Source organism: Trematomus bernacchii, unplaced genomic scaffold (genome assembly GCF_902827165.1).
Source record: "Trematomus bernacchii unplaced genomic scaffold, fTreBer1.1, whole genome shotgun sequence".
Lineage (NCBI taxonomy): Eukaryota > Metazoa > Chordata > Actinopteri > Perciformes > Nototheniidae > Trematomus > Trematomus bernacchii.
Genome location: NW_022987608.1, coordinates 7,167,992 through 7,189,474, shown reverse-complemented (window position 1 = coordinate 7,189,474; position 21,483 = coordinate 7,167,992). Strand labels below are relative to the sequence as shown.

At 43.4% G+C, this 21,483-nt stretch overlaps 1 protein-coding gene across 2 annotated transcripts in view; it reads right to left on the bottom strand.

The window, feature by feature from the left end:
- The window catches only part of mpped1 (metallophosphoesterase domain containing 1), a 55,904-nt gene that overhangs the window by 14,644 nt on the left and 19,777 nt on the right, over positions 1-21,483 (bottom strand). For both annotated transcript variants that reach the window (XM_034131450.1, XM_034131451.1), the window contains exon 4: positions 19,866-20,091. In XM_034131450.1, coding sequence (XP_033987341.1) covers positions 19,866-20,091 — 226 coding nt within the window. The remainder of the gene's footprint in view (positions 1-19,865; positions 20,092-21,483) is intronic.

Below are 21,483 nucleotides of genomic sequence, written 5' to 3'. Positions count from 1 at the left end.
ACGGGGAGAAAAACAACAGCGTTCAAACCATTTCTACTTTCATTTCACACACCCACACACAGCCCTCAGTAACTGGCTTCACCTCTTTCTTAAGGACAAGAGGGAAAGTCAAACTTCACACTCTAAAATGCATTTAAAGATTTAACACAAACAGCAATGCACAGCTCTTCGCTGAAGTTTCGGAGCTTGCATGTATCACTGAGTGTGTGTGTGTTTGTGTGAGTGTGAGTGTGTGTGTGTCACTAACGGAGGCCCACTGATATCACTGGAGTAAGTCCATGAATCATTGAACGCCTCTGCCAAGGGCTGCCAGGCACCCATGCTTGCCTCTTTTTCTTCTCTTTTCCCCCTCATTCTCTCTCTCCTTCATCTCTACCCCTCATTACGTCTCTCCGTCCGTTTTCCTTCTCCTCCTACTCCCTTGTCTGTCTCCTCTTGACATATTACTCCATGTCTCTCTTCCTCCCTCTTCAGTTCTCCCCCCTCACTTTCCTAGTTAGGAGGAAATTACCTGCTGCCAGGAGAGAGGCTGCCTTCTCTGTGTGAGAGGGGGGATTGTTTTTAAACTAAATAACTAGCTAAGGTATTCTGAAGTTCAGCAGGGGAGGGAGACGAAGACTCAGTATCAATAGTACTTTTTGAAAACCACCAAAATGTGTTTACTATTACTAAAATCTGGCATTGTTTAATTCTTTTATCACATATTAACCTTAGGTAAACCTGCATCATATCATGTTTTTGGCATGCAGGCAAACAGCTGTTTTGGTCTATTCAATAATTCACGTCTTAAGTTTACTGTGTGTGTGTGTGTGTGTGTGTGTGTGTGTGTGTGTGTGTGTGTGTGTGTGTGTGTGCTGTTTCCTGCTCGACAGAGTGGTGGAGCCTTTTAGGTCGAAATATATTTGTGCCACATTCAAGTTGCAGAAGGATTCAACTGAAAGAGAGTTAGAGTTACAACTCTCTGTGGATCTGTCAATATGAGTGAGTAAGTTATAATTTGCTTATTTAGGATTTAATCACACACTAACCAAGTAGACAGAGGAGGAGGTGAAGAAACACTGTGTTTTTTTGAGTAAGAACAAACGGGAAATACAAATTAAGCAGGATTACTGTAACAAGGTCCGTCTTAATGTGCATCACGGCCCTCATGCTAATCACTACATGCTCCGACGCAGTGAAAACACCCACCCGCCATCACCTCTGCAGGATTTAATTAACTACTCATGACTTAATGACCCTAATAACAGCCTGGGAGGCAGTTTGGGGGAGTGGAGCGTGGCGATCTGCATAAACACACATTTGAGAAGTGCGGTTTATTCTGTGTTTGACGTTTAACACACAAGTGCAGATGCTCATTTGTGAAGGCACTCAGGCCTATTTAGCTTAATGTTTGCCCCACGGCTTTATATCTTATCTTCTTCTCCCTGACTTCTATCTCCTTATATGGTTGGACCTCATGCCCCCCCTCATCAGTAAACATCCTTGGGGAAATGTTTCAAAATGCAATGTAGAAGAGTGTAATGTAATCACTATGTATGCTTACTTAGGGGTCAGCTTTCTCAGCAGAATCCAGATCTTTTACAAATGTTTAAAGATTTTATTTTCTGGCTTAATTTACTATTTACAGCGTAGGGGAATGACAGGTTATTCAAGATTTCATCTTCTTTGAATAGCCTGCTACAAAACTTAAAAACTTCAGCTACAGCCACAAGACTGCTGTTGATTAAAATACAACATCATTATAAAGTTATACAATGATAAAGTATTTCAAGTTCAAAAAAGGTTTCCCAACTGGTTTTAACTGAGCCACAGGTGATGATAAGTTGCATTGTGAAGCAAAGCTACTTGACATTGAAGAACATCAGAGCCATTGTTCCTTTAAAAACACTCACACTCTGCTCTGACGACAACAGAGAACACAAAACTAAAAAAGTTCCTCTTTTCAGCTTAAGATTTAGAACAATGGCGGTTTTCAAACAATATAGGTGTTACATTTCGGGAAATGTAACAGTTATCACTTAGTAGTCACACAGTGTGCTTGTGGACATTAACAGGCATGAGTGCGTACAGGCTAAATTTGCATGTGTGTTTCCGCGCTCACAGAGCCCGTGGTGGTACATGGCAAGCATGAGAGAGTTTGACTCGGCCCACTCAGCACAGCGGGGCGTTAGAGACACGCAGGGAGGGAACAAGTTGTTTTGCAAAGAGACTGTTATTCAATTTAGTCATTAACTTGACTGGAAATCACTAAAGACACATGCCATTCGATTCCCCAAATCCACACTTTGATGTTTAATTGTGAGGCAGCACTCATGAGAGACGGCCATAGTGACAGAGAGGGGGCGATATACATAGACACTGAATGAAAGGAGGGAGAAAGGAAGAAGGGGGGTGAAGGATGCAAAAAACACATTTAAAATTTGATAAGACAAGATTGAGGGAATAATTGGAACAGGTATGGGTTAAGGCAAAAAAAAGATGGAGATGAATAATGAAGATAGAGGGAGAGGAATGGGTGAGTAATGGGAGGAGGAAGCAGTAAGAGAGGATAGGATGGAGTAAGTAAGGAAGGGATGAAGGCAGAGTATATCTGACAGACAATAAGGCGGATTAAAGATGTGACGGAGGCTCGCCTGCAGCACCCCTCTCACTGTCACTGTCACTGTGTGTGCGTGTGCATGTGCGTGTGTGTGTGTGTGTGTTGTCCTAACCACACTTCATCCATCCCATCTCATCACTTATATCACTTTTTTCTTCAGACATAACATCCTTGTCTCCTCAAAAATGAAGTTCCCACAAAATGGAACTGCATGGTTGATTACATTCAGACGGGATATACAGTATGTTATCCCAAAATGAAATGAAGACATCAAAAATGCATTTCTAAACAAAGCTACTGAAGTAAATGCTCTGATGCTAAAATACTAAAAAGCCAGATTAATGCAGAAAGAACAATTGTACAAGAAATAAAAAATGTTGACAATGAGGGAAAGTAAAACGTGTAATGTTCATTAGCACAAATCAGTCAAATACAAAATATGAAGAAACACTTTCAACTGACCCTGCACACATTACATAGCAACTTTGACAAAGATGACTAATGGTGACTTGAGACTTTGAGTCAAACTGCTCCTTTAATCTGACCTTCCTGTGGCCTTGGTTCCACCTGTGTGGTGGTGACTGTGTCTTCACCCCCACATCTCTCTGCAGAGAGGCAGATTGGAGACATGTTGGCCCTCAGCATGACTTATGTAACTCACACTAGGACACACACAGGATCAGTTAAGTTATTTATCCTGTGAGATATTAGGTATTATGTGATTTTCTTAAAGTAATTACTTGTGTGTGTGTGTGTGTGTGTGTGTGTGTGTGTGTGTGTGTGTGTAGTTGCATGTAAGCAGTGAGTGCAGCAGGGGTTACAGCTGAAAGTATAAAGGAAGGATTAGAAGATTGCCAGATATCCGATCTACACACAGTGTTATGCATTACATTAGACATTCTTCTGTCTACTGATACACTAGCCACACACACACACACACACACACACACACACACACACACACACACACACACACACACACACACACACACACACACACACACACACACACACACACACACACACACACACACACACACACACACACACACACACACACACACACACACACACACACACACACACACACACAGTAGACATTCCATGTGTGTTTCATGCTCTCTACTGTCTCAGTTTCATGGATGCACCTCGTCGAATATAGCCTATATGTATGTGTATATGTGTGTGTGTATGTGTGTGTGTGCTTTATATTTATAACAACGTTTAAAAGCCTGTGACAGATAGCGCTTGTCATTATAGATTCATCTGATGATTTATTCTATATCTACAACAATGACATAAGTATTAACTTGGCTCACCATCATTATCACAAATAGAAATGGTAGTATGAAACTTAAATCTGAATCCTTTTCGGATGCCCTTTCAACAAATACATTGTTTAATATTCTGTCAGCAGGAAAGTTATCCCAACCAGAGAGCTGGGCACTACAAAAACTCTTTAGCTGAAACATCTGTGAATAATTTTCCTTCTTCTCAATTCTATTCCCTATCCATCCCCGAATGATTGCTGTCACTGCTCATTTACCCACCATGTCCATCCATCTTTACTGTACATGCATCTATCCATCCATCCCCAAGGCTGTAAAATCTGCTTGTTTGCTGAAACGCTGAAACATCACACCTCAAGGCCTGCGTCAATTACACACAGACACCTGGCAGATCTGGATCTCCTGGATGTTCACTTTTAATGAAAGCCATCTTAAAAAGGGGTGGATAGTGGAAGGAGATGGGAAGAAAAAAGAAAGGAGGCTTTTGGGAGGAAGAAACTATATGTACGCAGACAAAGAGAAGTGCATGCAGTACAGGAAATGAGAAACAACGCCGCCAAACAAAGACATGAGACAGAGAGGGGAAAGTGGGATAGTGTCGGACATGCGGAGGGAAGGAATAACAGGATTAGTGACAGATGAATGTTCAAATCCCCTGTTCCTGCTCTCCTCTGCTTTTCTGACACTCACTCCCTGCCTCTCCATCGTTCCCTCTCACAAGCTGCTTTTGCTCTCTCAAGTCTCTAGTCCAAAACTGATTCCAGGCCATCGAGAAAAGAAGGTTTCATGTCATCTCAGAAGATACACGGAGAGTGTTATCAAACTATTTGTTGACTTGTAGACAGAGCTGTCCTTCAGTAAAGGTACAGCCCCTTCCAATAAACTGAATCAAACGCAATATTTGAAATTGCAGCATGAAGTCAAATACCTCTTTCACACCAACGCAACTCCGGTTCAAGCTCCGTGCTAGAGCTTTTCAGGTTGAGAACCGGTTCTTCGGTTTAGCTCCGGCTCTTTTCACACCGCCCAGAGTCCGACTGGTGCTGCGTCATTGCGTCATCATTTGCGTCATGACATAACCGTTTGCGTGCCTGCTTCATAAAGCCAAACCGCGCGGAAACCCCTCACAGCTCACACAGACAACAACAATGGCCGATTGTGTTGAAGCGCTACTCGTTTTGGTTTTCTGCAATTGTTGGAGAATTGCTTTGGACCGCGTGCTCCCCTCCAGCTTCCTCTGTACCTCTTCGGAAGACCAGATTCCCAGTAGGTAGCTGGTCTCTTCAGTGGACCACTGCTGCTTGTTAAGTTTCTCCATCGTTGTGTACAAACTGGACAAAACGCAGGCTTTTTGTTGTTGTTCAGGAGTTGATCCCGCCCCTGCCCCCGCCTCGACGTAAGCGTGACGTATGCGGTTCTTGCTTCTAGCCGGACAATTTTTTGGTGCTCGAAACAAACCGGATTCCGGAGCTAAGAGGCTGCTCCGCTGCGGTGTGAACAGGAAAACCCGGTGCTTTTCAAGCTCCAGCTACCGAACCGGCCCTGAAACACCGTTGGTGTGAATGAGGTATGTTGTGGAGATTAGATATTTTTTGCGTTGTTTCCAAACACATTGAAGTGTATTTCTGTCTTTAATCATTGGAAACTTAACTTCAAATAAATGTTCTGCGGGTTTAAAAAGTATAAGCTCAATTTGCCATGACGCATCCGTCTGGGAGATCATGTTTGATCTAACCCTAACCCTGACTTAACACCATTTCAAAAGGGCCTATTTGGGCAACAGGGCGCTACATTTGGTTGGTGTTCCAGCTGGGTCCAACCTTCTTGTATATCTTAGGCGGCCTGTAGGATGAGTATCTCATTTATATTTGACCTGTCAGTAAAAGGAGATAAAAAGCAGTGTGATTCTCATAATCCTCTACTTGGCGTCACCTGGTCATTTCACACAATTGACGGGTTCACATTCTCTTCAATGTGTCGGTACAAATAGGGACTCGAGTGGGCCTGATCAGTTGAAGTGAGTCTGCTGCATTAAATAAAATCCTTATGTGGAAGAAGTCATGCCTTTAGGATTCCGCATGTGAGGAGCACAGATGAATTTCCTCTGAATGCGTTTTTATCAAGAGTGAAGGCCATCCTGAATGTATCAATTCAAGCACTTTCAAAAGCCTGTGGTACAATCCAACGCTCATCCTTAAACTTATGAGCTGTGGCTATATATAATGCAATGCTAAAGGATTACATTTTAATGTACAACACAGAGAAATTCAATGCTTGCTCAGACCTCTTCAGTAGAACCATTGTTAGGCTTCGGGATGAATTGATTTGCACTCTGATGAGGCGAACACGGTGAAATATGTCAGTTTGACTCATAAATCTTCGCTGCTTCTCCTCACAGTCTCCAGCTAATCTCATGCATCTTGTAAGTGGATGAATGTCTGCCGGGGCACTGTTTCCATTTCACGATACAAAACAGCCATAAACAAAAACGGCATGAATCACTGTAAACAATACCAGCGACATGACAGACGCCACGTGGAGATGTACTCAACACACGTGACTCGCGGTCGTTTCTCTTTGACGACAAGACTGACTTTCAAGAAACAAGACGGTAACAAGCAGAGGCCGTAGAAAAAAAACCCACTTTGCGACGCTCCCCAGAGCAGGCAGTTCTAGACAATCCTCCCCCCTCCACACACCCCACTCAACAACACCCCCAATCTGCTGGGCTCGGTGGCAGAAGGGAACTGGGATGTGACAAATCAGCCGGGACCCTGGCAGTCAACTTCATGCCCGGCGATAATGAGCTCCCGCCGGAGTCGAATCTCACTGGGATGTAATGGCGACGTGTAAAAGCGGGTAACGATGCGCTAATCGGCCGAAGACGAGTGTTTAAAGTATGTATTAAAAAAAAAACTGTTATCTTCTCAGGGAGGAGATGCATGAAACTGTGAAGGAGGGGGAGGGAGTGATCTGAAGACAGATGGGTGGACAAACACAACCACGAAGAGGGGATTTTGGAGGTGTGTGTGGAGAGTGTGCTGGATGCGCAGGGGAGAGGACGGGGGGGATCAGAGCACATGGTTTCAGCCCTGAGTAAGCCCCCCTCGGTACGGCAGGTGGAGGCTACAGTGTGTGTGCATGGGAGTGTGTGTGTGCTTGTAGAGCAGGTGGGTGAGTTGTGTCATTTGGAGATGACAGGAGCTGCACTGGGACATTTATACTTACAACTGAGTATTCTTATTGCATACCTGCTGCTTCTACTTTCTAACAATTAAAAAGGTACCTGACAGGACTTGCAGATACAAAATTGGTCAATATGCAATTCAAGCTAACTTGAACTTTGGACTAAGTTTTCCGAAGGATTCTATCCCTTATTTTTCCATGTGGAATGACAGAAGTGTTTTCTGATTTGAAGGCTCAAGAACAGGGGGAACGTTTTTTGTGTGCATCCATTACAAATCACTATTTTGTTATGTGATGGAGGCATGTGGTGCAGTGGAGAGTGCGTTGGTGTTGGGATCAGGGGGGCACAGGTTCAAACCCCACTGCAGTCAGCATGTCGTTGTGTCCCTGGGCAAGACACTTCACCCCAAATTGCTCCTGTGGGGATTGCCCACAGTATTGAGTGTGTGAGTCGCTTTGGATAAAAGCATCTAACAAGTATCATGTAATGTGCTGTGGTTCAAGTGGTTAGGTTTAGGCAGGTCTGCGAAAAGTTAATGGTTTGGGTTAAAATAAGTTCTTATGGCAGGATGTGGATGTGTGTTTCACATCTGTTGCACCTGTTAGCAAACCCAACAGCAATAGCACAGGTTCCTTTAGTACACTTGAAACACTTGATAAGCTTCATATTATATGTAATACAATTAAAAATGTTTACTCATTTGCTTTTTTACACAATGAATAATAATTTTGCAGGAATGCATATAAAAACACATTGAGATAACTGCCACAGGATAATATGGTGATTTTACACTTTTTCCTTGCAGGTTGCAAAACTTGTCTTTGTGCTTTTATCGTTGCTAGGCAACACCAAATCACCTGTCCGCTAAATGAATACGATGGGACAATAGATACTGGGTGCTTTTCTGCTCCGAGTTGGAGTTTGTGCAAAGTTTATTTATCTAGCTTGAGCTCCTGGATGACAGCAATAAAACTTTACCAAGCTTTATGATTTTTTCCTCAGTGTTGGGTTCCCCTTATTTTATTTTTCCTGTATGAAAAAAATGTAACCGTCTGTCGCCAACATTTGAATTTGCACATGGATTACAATTAGACTAAGAGCCTTACAATACTGTGTGTGTAAAACAAAGAGGAAAATGCTTTAGGACAGATGCAAATGTAATTCTTCATATCTCATGTGTACGAGTTGTCCTGCAGGTTCTGCCATCTTTTTTCTTCCAATCAAACATTGGTTTGAGTTTTGTGTGGGAGCGGGGAGAGGAGCTCCACTTTACTGCAAAAACCTGTCAAATAGTGTTTTGTGCCAAGCACTATAGCCGTTTATTGATTTTTGCAACAATAACATTAGTGATAATGACTTTTTCTACTTTACTGGAAAAAACCAGTTTTTTCTCATTTTCATCTAATACCTTCCCCTCGAATGTCATTAAGGCTGGGCACACTACAGATTTCAACGTATTACAAAGACTCAGCATCACCGCACCTGTTCAACTTTCAGACTGCATTAAAAAAAAACACATCAAATGTCATGGGATGGAGGGATAAGAAATCCTTCCCTATCTTATCTTGTCTTGTCTGGACAGCAGCATGTGACATTTTACACAACTGCCCCCCCCCCCTTCTCCTTTACCACCATTTCTTACTGTTCGTGCCGGCATAATGAAGGGCCGTTTAACTTGCATTTAGAAGCGCTGGGGGAAGCACATTTGTCCCCTCCTGTTCTAAATAATGACCAATTACCAGGGAGTGTGAGGTGGGCTTCAGCGCTGCGGAGGAGACGTTTCAGACAGCGGAGAAGCTGTCACGGGTGGGCGGCTGGGGGTGGACCGGGTGGTTTAGGCCTCTAATTGGAGGCAGATTTCACAATGATATTTCTGATGATTCTGCAGCATGAGGGATAGAAAAAAGAGAGAAAACAGAAGTGGAAAACATGGAAAGGGGGAGGGGGAGCAAGAAAAGAGCCGATAAAGAGAGACAGGCCGACAGTGTGAGATGGGGAAAGTGGAATGAGAGATGATAAAGAGACTGAGAGAGGGATGATGACATGAAGAGCGATGGGAGGAGAGCAAGAGAGAGAGAGAACAGGCCCGCTGCTGTTTGTCTTGCAGGGATAATATTCCACCAAAGTCTAATTCTGTCCATAAAAGCTGTTGGACTTTTTTTCTCTTCTCCCTGCATCAAGCCCCCCCCCCACACCCCCACCTCTTTTTTCTTTCAGAGTGATAGTTGCCTTGGCAACCGTGGCAAATCTTCCTTTTCTCAAACAGATGTCCCATTTAGTTGGAAATTAGAATGTGTAAAAAAAGCCCACGAGACGCAAATTATTTCAAAGTTCTCCGGTGGAGAGAGGGAAACAAGGGGCGGGGGAGAGGAGAAGAAAGGCACAGAAAGACAATAGAAGAAAAAAAAGGGAGGGAGGGAGGGAGGAAGCGCCATCATCACCTCCTTCTGTCTTCGTTCCACTTCTCCGGTCTTATGCGCTTCAGCGTGTGAATCATGGAGATTAGCCAGATCACCCAGAGCTGGAGGCTTGTTCCGGGGCAGCGGAGAAGGGGTAGGGGTGGGCATCAGGGTGAGAGGGTGGGTGAAAGGGTGGCTCCCTTTCCTGATCATGGGATGGGGGGGGGGGGGCAAGTGGCAGGAACTGTGAGCCTGGTGCCAGGGTGGCAGAAGGGACACGCTGTGGAGCACAGAGCTGCCCTCAGGGCAGGATGGAGCCTGTCCTGCACACTGCAACAAATATCCTGTCCCGCAGCACAACCTCATTTAAATTGAGAGCTGAGCCTGTTAGCAATTTGAAATCAATAATAATTATATTAAAACAACAATTTTTCTTGCTCTGAAACCAACTTCAATTCTTGCTCTTCTTTCAAATGCTAATCAGTTCTTGGAAAAATACCCATTTAAACAAACCATTTGATCAGATATAAAAGAAAAATCAACCCAGAAACACTTGAAGCCCTTCATGAAAAAGAAACTGGCTGGGACAAGTGATTAACTGGCAAAATGGAGACAACACAGCGTTCTTCTGAGACATTTCCAGCAGAGCCACGTAGAAAAGACCAATCACAACGCAGACAGACGTCTCCATAGACCAGAATGCAATGCAGCCCCAAGACATGCTGCATCTATCTCTGGGCCAAGGAAGCTTTTTGTTTAGGCATAGAAGATGTATATGAACAACTTTGCGGAAATACTGTTATCATCCTTGTCCAGGGAAAATAATATTGTATGATTGTTTAAAGGGGCCTTATTATGCTTTTCCAGTAGTTATATAGGTTTGTGTGCATGTAAATGGTCTGCAAAGGCTAAAATCCGACAGTTCAACCCAGAGGGTTTTTCTCTCCCACACACTCAGCCACTGCCTGAAATGCGTTGTTGAGACTCCTTTGTTTACTTCCCTAACATAGTGACATCACTAAGAAACTATTTTGCTTCTATTGGCTAGCGCTCCAACACATTATACGTGGCTAAGGGGTGGGACATCTCTACGAGGTTGACCAATCACAACAGCGCAGGCAGCTAACCAATCAGAGCAGACTGGGCTCTGGTTTCAGACAGAGGGTGAAAAGAGGTGCTGCAGCACAGGCGGTATGAGAAAAATAAAGAGCTTTTTGAACATTAAAGCATGTAAACATCACAGTCGAGACACAAAATACACATATGAACCTGAAAATGAGCATATGTCCTCTGTAACAAAAGACAGGCTTGCCTCCTTCAGTTGAGTAGTAATGAAAATACACTTTAGTTAAATCATTTGCCTCTGCAAGGCTGATGTTCCCAGTGTAACCTGGTGCAGCTCAGCTTGCTATAGCACTAAGGTAAACAATGGACATTCAGGGTACATAAACTGTGCATTTTGCTCGTTATTAACTACAGAGGCAATACACCTAGGAAACTAGATTCAGAACACTTGGAATAGGGTGCAATGAGTTTAAACAAATCCTATAGTGGCATACTGGTGAATGTATAGGACTCAACACTTATATATATATATGTATATATATACACTGACGGAACCCACTGTACCAAGAGTAAATTAAAGCACCTAACTACCAAATAGCATCCACAATAAAATTATTCTAACACTGTGAGAATATGCAAACATATGTTTGTCTGTATTCTCTATAAAGAAAATGTGTGAGAAAATGTCCCTTCATGTTCGTACATCAACATGTTTATCTTGCTTGAAAGGCTTATTTTAATGCAAGTGGATTAGTCTGAGTTAATCTGTCTTGTTTCACCGTGAACACATTTGTTTGTACAATGTTCCTGAAATAAATGAAACTCTATTCAAAAAAGGAGAACCTTCCTATTTGCTTGTTCAATATGACTTTCGAGCGTGGACACTTTTTGCAGTGTCCATGGCATCCCGACTCCCCCGACTCTGCGGTCAAACACCGAACATAACCACTCGCTGATGAACTGGTGAGACGGAAAGAAGAAGGTGTGTGTGCCTGTGTGTGTGTGTTGTGTGTTGTGTGTGTTGAGGCAAGAAGAGAGAGACTGAGGCGAGGAGGAACATAAGGACAGAATCACTTTAATTCAGTTTTTCTCCTCGACAATGCCACATGCCTTGGGGAGGGAAGGCATGTGTGAAATGGAGGAAAGTGCCCCGTAGCGTGCCATAACACACACACACACACAAACGCTGACACACACACCAGTGCATGTTGAAGTCCTGCCCCTGGAGGCCATTTAACAGGTAATTTAAAGAGAAATCCCTCCAGGGAAAGGACACAGTAAATGTCCTCTCGTCTGTTCCTTCTCCCTCCATAACTGTTTATTCAGCTACAGGGCTGCAGACTGGCAAGACATTTAGGATGGAGGAAAAAATGAAATTGGAGAAGAGTGGGGCGGAGGGAAGGAAGGAGTGTGTGTGAGAGGCTGAGAAAGTGACAAGTGTTAAAGTAGGCCATTTCCCCCCCCCCCCCTTCTTTCCCTAACCAACCCCCTAAAGTATCCGTTTATTAATGTTCAGTGTTCTTAGGCTACTTTATTTGGGTCTTTTGGGAATGTTAGTGCTACGGAGATGTAGGTGGGAGACGGAGGAATAAAGAGACACAGGGCTACAGGAGAATGGGGTGAGAGAGGAGAGGACACAGCCCAGGAGGGATTTGGGAGTCTCAAAGTGAATCGGATGTTAATTTAGTGTGGGCTCTGGTGAGAAGGCCCAGAAAAGAGCCATCTCCCAACTGTACATCGCTCTGTCTCTCAACATCTTTTAAGGAAGCACACCGGTGGTGCTGCATGTTCTAGCCCATTGACTACATATTCCAAAGCATACCAGACATTTGTTTCCTTGGTTTCAGTTCATTTAACAAAAGAAATCAGCTTGGAAGAACTAAAAACCTGGCATTTCGGCAGCTTGAGATTGAAACTGAACACAATATAAGTTCAACGAAATGTCTCAAATTGAAAAGAAAAACAATATACTTTTCTGGAAATTGCCTCCTTCATAGTGTGCCAGTCTAGTGGTGATGTCACTAAATATTGCCCAATTGTTGAGATCACACACTTAACAGAAACCAACCAAAAGATACAGACTCAAGAGTGGCGGAAGCAAGTCTATGCTTTTATGATTGTATTACAGTATGTTACACAACTTGTGCCTTTGAGGGAAGAAAGTCATTATAGCACAACCATAAATGGTCGCTTCTTAGTACATTTAAAGAAATTGGATAAATGGCTTTGCTTTCATTTTGTTAAGCATCAAATGCAACTCCACCACCCAGGATCTAAGTTTGCAGAAAAGCGTAAGCCTCTTCAATGCAAGAAATGGCCATAAAATATCTCTCAGCGTCCATATTTGCTTATTGCGTATCTTCAGGATTTAACATCCAGCTATTTAGCGGCTGTTTCTCCTGCTTGCGAATCAGTCCTTGAACACACCAACAATGGACTGGTTTTCAAAATGGTCCCCGTTTAAATGACATTACCTTGTGATAACGGTGTACAACAAAGACCACTAAATGTTCACTGTGATGGATTAGCTACCTATGTTTCTGCAAGTTGATTTTCATAGCTTCCCTGAAATGAAGTGAAACCAATGTCTGCCTGGAAGGAAGGAAGGAAATCAGCCTCAAAACTGAGAGAATGCTCTGGAAAACGGTTGGCAGTAATGTGAACTAAACACAATTTGTAGTTAATGGGCTAAAACATAGCAACACCACTGGCAGAGTCCTTTGAGAAGTTGGATTAGTTACTCAATCATTCTCTTTCTCCGTCATTCAAACTTCTCTTCCTCTGAAGTGTCTCCTCATCAGACGGAGAACAAAGTAAACTCCACCCGCTCAGAGAAGAAAAAGATGGTCAAATTACCTTCATCTCCGCCATCATTAGACTCATTATCATTAAAGGGAAGCTTTGCACACCGCCACCACTTTTTACCTCTCCTCAGTGCAACAAGCAAGTTAATTAAAGTCGACGAGAGTCCCCTCCATTTCCCGCTCATCAGCGAGGACAAGCCATCAAACGGAGCGCAGGTAGTCCATTGCTGTCAAACGAGAGCGTGGAGGAAGAGAGGGAGGAGGAAGACGAGTCGGGAGTGGGGGAGCAGCGAAGAAGAGGAGGAGGCCTCTCTTCATCTCTTTAGTTTTTGATGAGGTTTCTTAATTGGGCCACTATAGAAGGAGAAGTGAATCCTCAATAATTAAAAAATCTAATTAAGGAGTCTTTTGCATCTCCGTCCTTAATTATTCCACGCGGAGCAGTGGGGAGAGATACATTTCTGCCGTTTTCATTTAAAGAAGAAAAGAGGGTTTCTCGCTTTCTCTCCCCCGCCGCTCCTCGCAAATCCCCCGTCCACAAACAGACTACTTTGTCTCTCTCGTCTGTGTGTGAGTCTGTGAACAAGCTGTCCGTCTCCCCTGCCCGTCTTACATCCCTCAGAGACCATCTTTATAACATTTGAAGAGATTTAACCCATTAGTCCCATCGCACACAGACACTTTTCCAACAATTCTCCTCACCTGCTGTTTCTACCTTATACTCAAAGACAAGACGGTACTTAACCGATGAACAGTTCTCTTCTAGTTAGATTTATATCTTGACCCTGCAAAATATCCCCCTAGGATTTGGAAATCAAGTCTATTAGTTCCAAAGTTATTAGAGCTGACCCCTAAAATTCAATTATTCAAAGCATCTGTCAAAGACCCCCAAGCCATACAGTCTCCTGTCAAGGATGTACATGTCTGCTGGTGAATGGAAAATACACTACAGTACTACAGTATAGTAAAAGGCTGGTGATATTCTATATTTAAATATGAAAAGACCCAAACCTATGAAACCATTATAATCGTGTTCAAGATCATTCACGATAACTATATTGACACGATTTGAAAAAAACTCAGAAGTGAAAAAATTTAAATAAATTCCATGGAAAGGATTACAGTAAGAGATGAGCTTCGTCATTCATTTAAAGAGGCCAAATTATGCCTGCATATAATAAGCCACTTTTTTTGTGTTCTGGTGATAAGCCTGTTACATAAACAGAAACTAACCCAAGTCCAAGTGTTTAATCAAACAGCTTCAATATTTTCTAGGGTATTATTATTATTTCATTGTGTGGTGTAAGGCTTCAACCAATAGTTTTTTTATTAAAAAGGTCCCCTAGTATACTCTTTTTGAACAATACATTATAGGTCCCAGATATACACAAAACATGTCTCTAAAGTATTTGGCTTGAAACACCAAACAGATCATTGTAGCATGCCATAAACCCCTCTGTTTCAAAACCGCTGATTCTGTGTCTGTAGCTTTAAATGCAAATGAGCTGCTGCTGCCCCCCCCCCCCCTCTGAGAGATGACTGTTTGGTTTTTTTAAACACAAAATGGTGCTCTAGGAGGAGATTCAGGTGATAAGGTGGGGGGGTGTTACCTTGGTTGGTTATTGGCTAATGGTTGCATAACCCAAAAAAACATTGTGACATCACAAAGTGGCTCAGCTCATTTTCAGACAGGCTTTTATATAAATGGATCAGGACAAAAAGAGAGAATCTTTTTTCCTGAAACTTTCTGGATCTCAGAGGGGACACATATTTATGTATAAAAGACATGAAAAAGTGGATTTTGCATAATAGGTGACCTTTAATACCTCTGATGTTTTTAAAGAAAATACATTGAAAAAGTAAAACATGCATACCATAAAACCCAACAGCCCAGGTGTCTTCCTTGACTTTCTTGGTATTCAAAATGTTTGCTGTAAAATGTTCCGTTGATCGACTAATCCATTAAATCAGACATTTTGTTTCTAACTGGCTTCTGATGAAACGCTAGCACAGAGCGACACTCTCGTACTCATGGCTGTGTTTGAGCTGGTGGAGGAGCGATGCATGAATGTGCAGAGCTGCGTGTCCCGTCCATGCAGCTCATTATTAATAATGACTCAGATATAATCTGCAGGGTTGCCAGACTGCTTTCTGCTGCCGAGAATCTTAGTTGTTAAATTATGAGTAGAGAGTAGTTCTGAGATCCTGAGCGTCCAAGATCTGTGATACCAGCTGGTGAAACTACTATGCACTTTCTGTGTGAATGTTTAATTTCAGATTTGCAATTCAGTCCAGTTATAGAAATGTTCTAATAAATGAAAGACAGATAATACCTTATAATCAGTGGTATGAAAGTGATGGAGTACTAATCTTTATTTTACATTTATGGAACTGAACTCAACATGTGGTGAGGCTAGAAAAGAAAGGTTCCTACTTCTTGTATACATTGTATTGTAATGTATAAGTACTATAGGGCACTTATGGCTCAGGAACTTTGACAGTTTGGGCCGCGAGTTCCTCCAGTCCACATGTTGTGTCCTTGGGCAAGATACTAAACCCTAAACCCCAAACTGCTCCTGAAGGCATCGCCATCAGTGTGTGAATGAATGGGCATTACGCATCCTACACACGGTGCCGTTGGAAGCTTCAACGGAGACACTTCCCATTCACTTTGAATGGGGTGACGTCAAGCTTTGCCGAACTGCATTGTGGTTCCGTTGCTTCGCTTTGCCTGCGTTGCTCGCGCTGAAAGTTGAGAAAAGTTCAACTTTTCAAGCGTTGACGGAAGTGCCAGCCTATCAAACCATATGCCAGTACAAGCTCTAGCCAATCAAACCGCGTGCTTTGTGTGTCCGGGGCGGGAGATGAATGTGATTGGTTGTTGGTCGCGTTAACCCCAAGCGCCAGATATGCCCACCGGCAAGCGTCAACGCAACGGAACCGTGTGTAGGTTGCGTTAGATGACAATGAGCACCTTGCAGGACAGAGCTATCAGCAGCTGTTTATGTGAATAGGTAAATGTAGTCTAAATGCCCTTTTAGATGTTGGACGACTAGAAAAGGCGTACATTTAACAGATTCATTTTTAGAGCGTGCTGTTTTGTTGTTACTTTACGATTTCTTAGGTATGATCAAGTAGGCCACGTGTGCCAATGGGCGTCTTTTACTCTGCAACAAAATGGATTACTGTTGGATATATTTGATGTTGTTTTGCAAGAACTCAGCAGTTTGTCTTCATCTATTATTATGTCTAACAGCATACTCAAAAAAACTAAATCTGATACATTTACACAGTCGTTTTCCATGCAGTGTGATGGACTCGTATCCTGCGTGTAGTGTTTGAGTGGAATATAGGGCTTTGCCTGGCAAAAGTAAAAAGCTGTGAAAGAGCAGCATGACCCACTGTCAGTCAGGACATTTCATTTCACCCATGCATGTTCTTTTAATGCAGGATCAACAGGTTAACTGTCAGTCTGTATGAATCATAGTGACTCGTCATGGTCATTCTGAACTTTTGAACTTCATGCCCACATTCCTTTTCGTCCGTTTTATGTTAATGTAGCCGTTTCTCTTCCAGAAAGATTGAAACACACGTGTGTCCTGAGACAGACAGAGGGTGACTGTGCGCTGCGCTCGTGACAAATGACTTGTAAACTCACATTAGTGTCAGGAGGAAGGAGCCGTCCCTTCCCTCCCCCCTGTTGCATGCAGTGACATATTTGGAAAGTTTGGGGAGGATGAAGCAAGCACGATTTAATTCAGGTTTGATGGCATGGGGTAAGGACGGGGATATGTGATGTATGTGAAAGCGATTCAGGCGCGGGATGGACTTGAAGAGCCCGCTGAGAGAAGTACAGCAGTGACTATACCTCTTACAGATAGAAAAAGAGAGGATGAAGTCGGAGTGAGGGATGGCGGAGTGATCGGCCGTGAAGACAGATGGATGGAGGAAAAGAGGAGAGAGGAAGTGATGAATTCAGTGTCAGACAAGAGGATGGAGAATGAGAGAAGGCGAGAGGCAGAGTTGAAGAAGAACTTGTTTTATGACCTTAATTTATTTAGATTTTATCGTACTCATTTGTTTTAAAGTTCTGTTTAATCAAATTGATTTATTTTTTTCCAAGATATTATTACCACTATAACTCCAATTATTTTATTGTCAACTCTAAGTGCGTAACCAGTAATAGTTTCATTGTCAATGTATCTGAAAAAACTACTTTTTTACGAAAATAAAATAATGATGATGAACCGACTTAATGCCCGACACTCAAAGAAGGCCGGGCAGACCACTTTTTAGAGCAAGTGTGAGGGTGATAATAACATACACACAAACATATACACTCACACATTCATAGACTTCTGTCATAGTAGGATGCAGGACCCATGAAATGATTTAGGAAGTGACAGACAGGAGTGGAAAATGGTGCGCCTGAAAAAAGAGTTTGAAAGAGGTATAGTTGAAGGGCAGAGGAGACAGGAATGAGCTATAAGAGGGAGGAAAAAGCAGGAGGAGGTATGTAGTGAAGGAAAGAAGGAGAGAACATGATAAAGGAAGTGATGATTGAAGGATGCAAGATAGAGAGACGGAAGAGGAGGTAAGGAAGAGGGAGCAGACAGTGCAAAGGGGGGGTTGTGGGTTGGGGGGGATCCCAGAGCCTCCAGCTGGAGCCCCTCTGTGCTGCAGGAACACACCCCGAGGCTCGCACACACACACACACACACACACACACACACACACACACACACACACACACACACACAAACATGCACGCCAGCATGCAGTCCAAGGCAAGTGAGAGCACACTTACAAACCCACAACATACATTCAGACAGAAATATTCGTACATAAACACACACACTCGTGCAGACACACACACACACACACACACTCGTCACCTCATGTGCCTATTATACAAGCCAGGGCCAGCCGGTGAAGCTGAATAAAATCATCTCTTCCTAAATCTCCATCCCTCCCTCCCTCTGTCTGTCGGTCTGTCTCTTCCTCTCCATCCATCACCAACTCTTCACTCTCCCCTCCCTCCCTCCCTCCCTCACTCGTCCACCTCCTGCAATTTTACTTTTTACCTCCTTATCTTCTTCTTCTTTTTCTTTGCCATCTCCATCTTTCTCTCGACCCACCTCAGGCAGCTCTATGCCGAGGCTTTAGCAGTAAACTCAGGGGACCCTGCTATCACAGCAAACCAATTACCCAGCACTGGGGCACACAAACAGACACACATACTTTCTGGAAGTTACAGCAGAAAAATAGAAAGCTATGCAAGTTGAAACTAAATGGAGAAGCAACTAAATGATGCATTTTAAAGGGGACCTATCATGCAAAATGCACTTTTGTACGTCTGTTATACATGAATATGTGTCCCCGGTGTTCCAGGGAACTCACCAAGTGTCAGAAAACACAACCCTCTCTATTTTCCTCCATACCCAAATCTCTAAAAAAGGGGCTGCAACGGATCTGATAAAAACTGATCCAGATTTGAACACTGTCCTGACGTCAGGACGGTGGCGCTACGGCTATTGGGCCAACTCCACCAATCAGGAGGAGACAGCCACGGCCATTGCCGTTCGAAAGCGCTGGAGACGCTGTAGTACATATGCCAGGCCAGTAGATGGTGCTGTTCTCACAGAATCAGCCCTTGCAAAAACAGAGCTAAAAAAGTGCAAATTGAGCGAAATGAGGCATGGCTAAAATGCATGATCTGTTTGGTATTTTGAAAAAAAAAAGTATAAATATGCCTTATATAGGTATGGTCCTACACTATATTATTCAAATATAGCATGATAGGTCCACTTTAAAGATTCAAAACTGCAAGGAACAAACCTCAGTAGAGAGAAATTATCATGGTCAGATAAACCTGATAGGGGGTCTAAACATAAAATGACCTTCTGCAATGTGCATTGTAATAGGAGTTCTGGTTTCACATGGGACACCAACAGCAGTCTCCTGTCTGAGTGTACTATTTTCATTTAATTCACCACGGACTCTTTCCTCGCAGACTTTGTCACTTTTGATGGTTTTCGTTGTGTGGGATGACGCATCAGGATAAACCATTGTCTTACTTTACCTCAAGGTGTATCTGTCTGTGTGGCATTTCTGGTACTTGTTTAGTATTTGTTGACCTTTAGAAGGTTTTTGACCCTTGATAGAAGCTGTCCGCACACAGAAAGGAAAAACACCTCGTGTAAACGCAAAAACACTTAATCTCTCACTTAAACCGCACACAAGGACTCCACCTAGAAACTTTGATTTATCCACCAAGCAACCAGAATGTTTCATTGACACATCCTCCCATATGTTTTATTTTATTTCTGACATGTCTGTAGTCACAAGATGTGATGATATTCTTCACGAGGACATTTTTTGTAAAAAATACAAATATATAAGTGTTTATTTCACATAAGTGGATGACCACCTTACAGTGAAACCTTTAAGGAAGCACTTTTTTCAATATCTGAAAAGCTAAGCTAGCTCTTGTGTGTGTGTGCAGTGGCAGGGGTTACTCACCAGGGGGCGCCGTAGATCTTGAAACCCCGCACGGTGACCTCAGAGTCCTGCAGGTAGATGCAGTTGGTGAGCAGCGACTGGACGTTCTCGTAATTCTCCGGCTTCAACTTGGAGGCAGAGGGGAAGTAGTAGAAATCCTGCTTGATCAGGTCGGCCATAAACTCCTGGTCAAAGGTCAACTCGTGGTTTCCGGCGATTACTATTTTGATGTCGTAGGGCAGGGTACCTGGCAGGGGGAGAGAAAGAGAGATTAGGACAAATAGGAAAGGGACCATGGGGAAGGAGGAGGAAACATCTAATGGACCTATGAGGGGTAACAAAGCGAGAAAATAGGGCTACACGAAGATACGAGAAGGAGAAACGAGAGAATATAGAAGACATGACAAGAGGAGACAGGTGAAAGTGTTGTAGGAAAGAGAGAAAGATGAAAGATGGAGGGATGGAGAGAGGGTGAGAAAACACTGAAAAAAGGTTTGGTTGACAGAGGGAAAATTCAAGACCATATGAATCCATCCCAGACAGCTTGGCATTCAAACACGACATGGCTCTCGCATTGTTTTCCCCTCTATTTCTAGCAAATCTGTACATCTGTCTTAGCTTCCCTCCATCAGTCAAGGTCTCAACCCAGTGCACTGCTGTCTTCTGTTTGTGGAAGCATAGCTGAACGCATCCGTCAGGGAGTCTTTATCTGAAGGGGGGGGGGGGAAAAGATGAGGACGGAAATCAGCGAAAGGCGATCATTGTGAAGTTTACCACGCAGAATATTAAACATTTACCGGCTACCGCTGCTGCGTCGGTCCCCCTTTTTCCTCTCATCCTCCTCTAATCAAAAACCTTCACATCGCTCTCCATTTTGTCTCTGTCTCAATGGCTTTAATTGGCTATTCAGAATCCGGCACAGCAGGAAGCGCAATCGATCTGCGCCCATCAAACCCTGCGGCTGCCGGCCCTTCACAAATCGACATGTTTTCAAAGCTCTACTGAGGAACCAGAGCCAACACTGACAAAACATCTGGGGGTCTGCTTTGTCAGGTAGAGCGGCTGACGGCGGGTTCAATCACCATGGCTTTTTTTTTATTACTGCTAGGCCATCGTGGCTCGCAGCTGAGCTTCGGCTTGTGTGTTTGTGAGCACATTTTGCTTGTGTGTGTGAGCGAGTTTTCATGCATCTGTGCATGAACGTGTCATGTTAGTGAAAAGGAGTAATTAAACTGAGCTTTAGAAGAGGCTGACAGCCCGGCGACGGCTCTGTCATAACAGCCAATCACAGCCCGGTGACAGAAAGAGAAGGGGGGATGGAGGGAGGGGGGGAGGAAGGAGAGGACGACAGAAATACTTTAGGAAGCCCAAAAAATCCTTGAGAGTGAAGGAGGAATAATAACAAGATGAAAGCAGCTGTCAAAGAGTGCCCATTTCCGCAGTTTGGGCTGGGGCCGCCCCCTCCCCACAACACAGCCCCCCATTTGTTTGGCAGAGGGGCTTGTGTTTAGTTGTCAAGCAGACACCAAAAAAGCCCTGTAAATGAGGGGCTGCACCGCCACAAAAGGCACATGGGACACACTCACCAGCGTACAATGAAAATATTTTTACGATTGCTGTTCGTCAGACTTTGGAATGT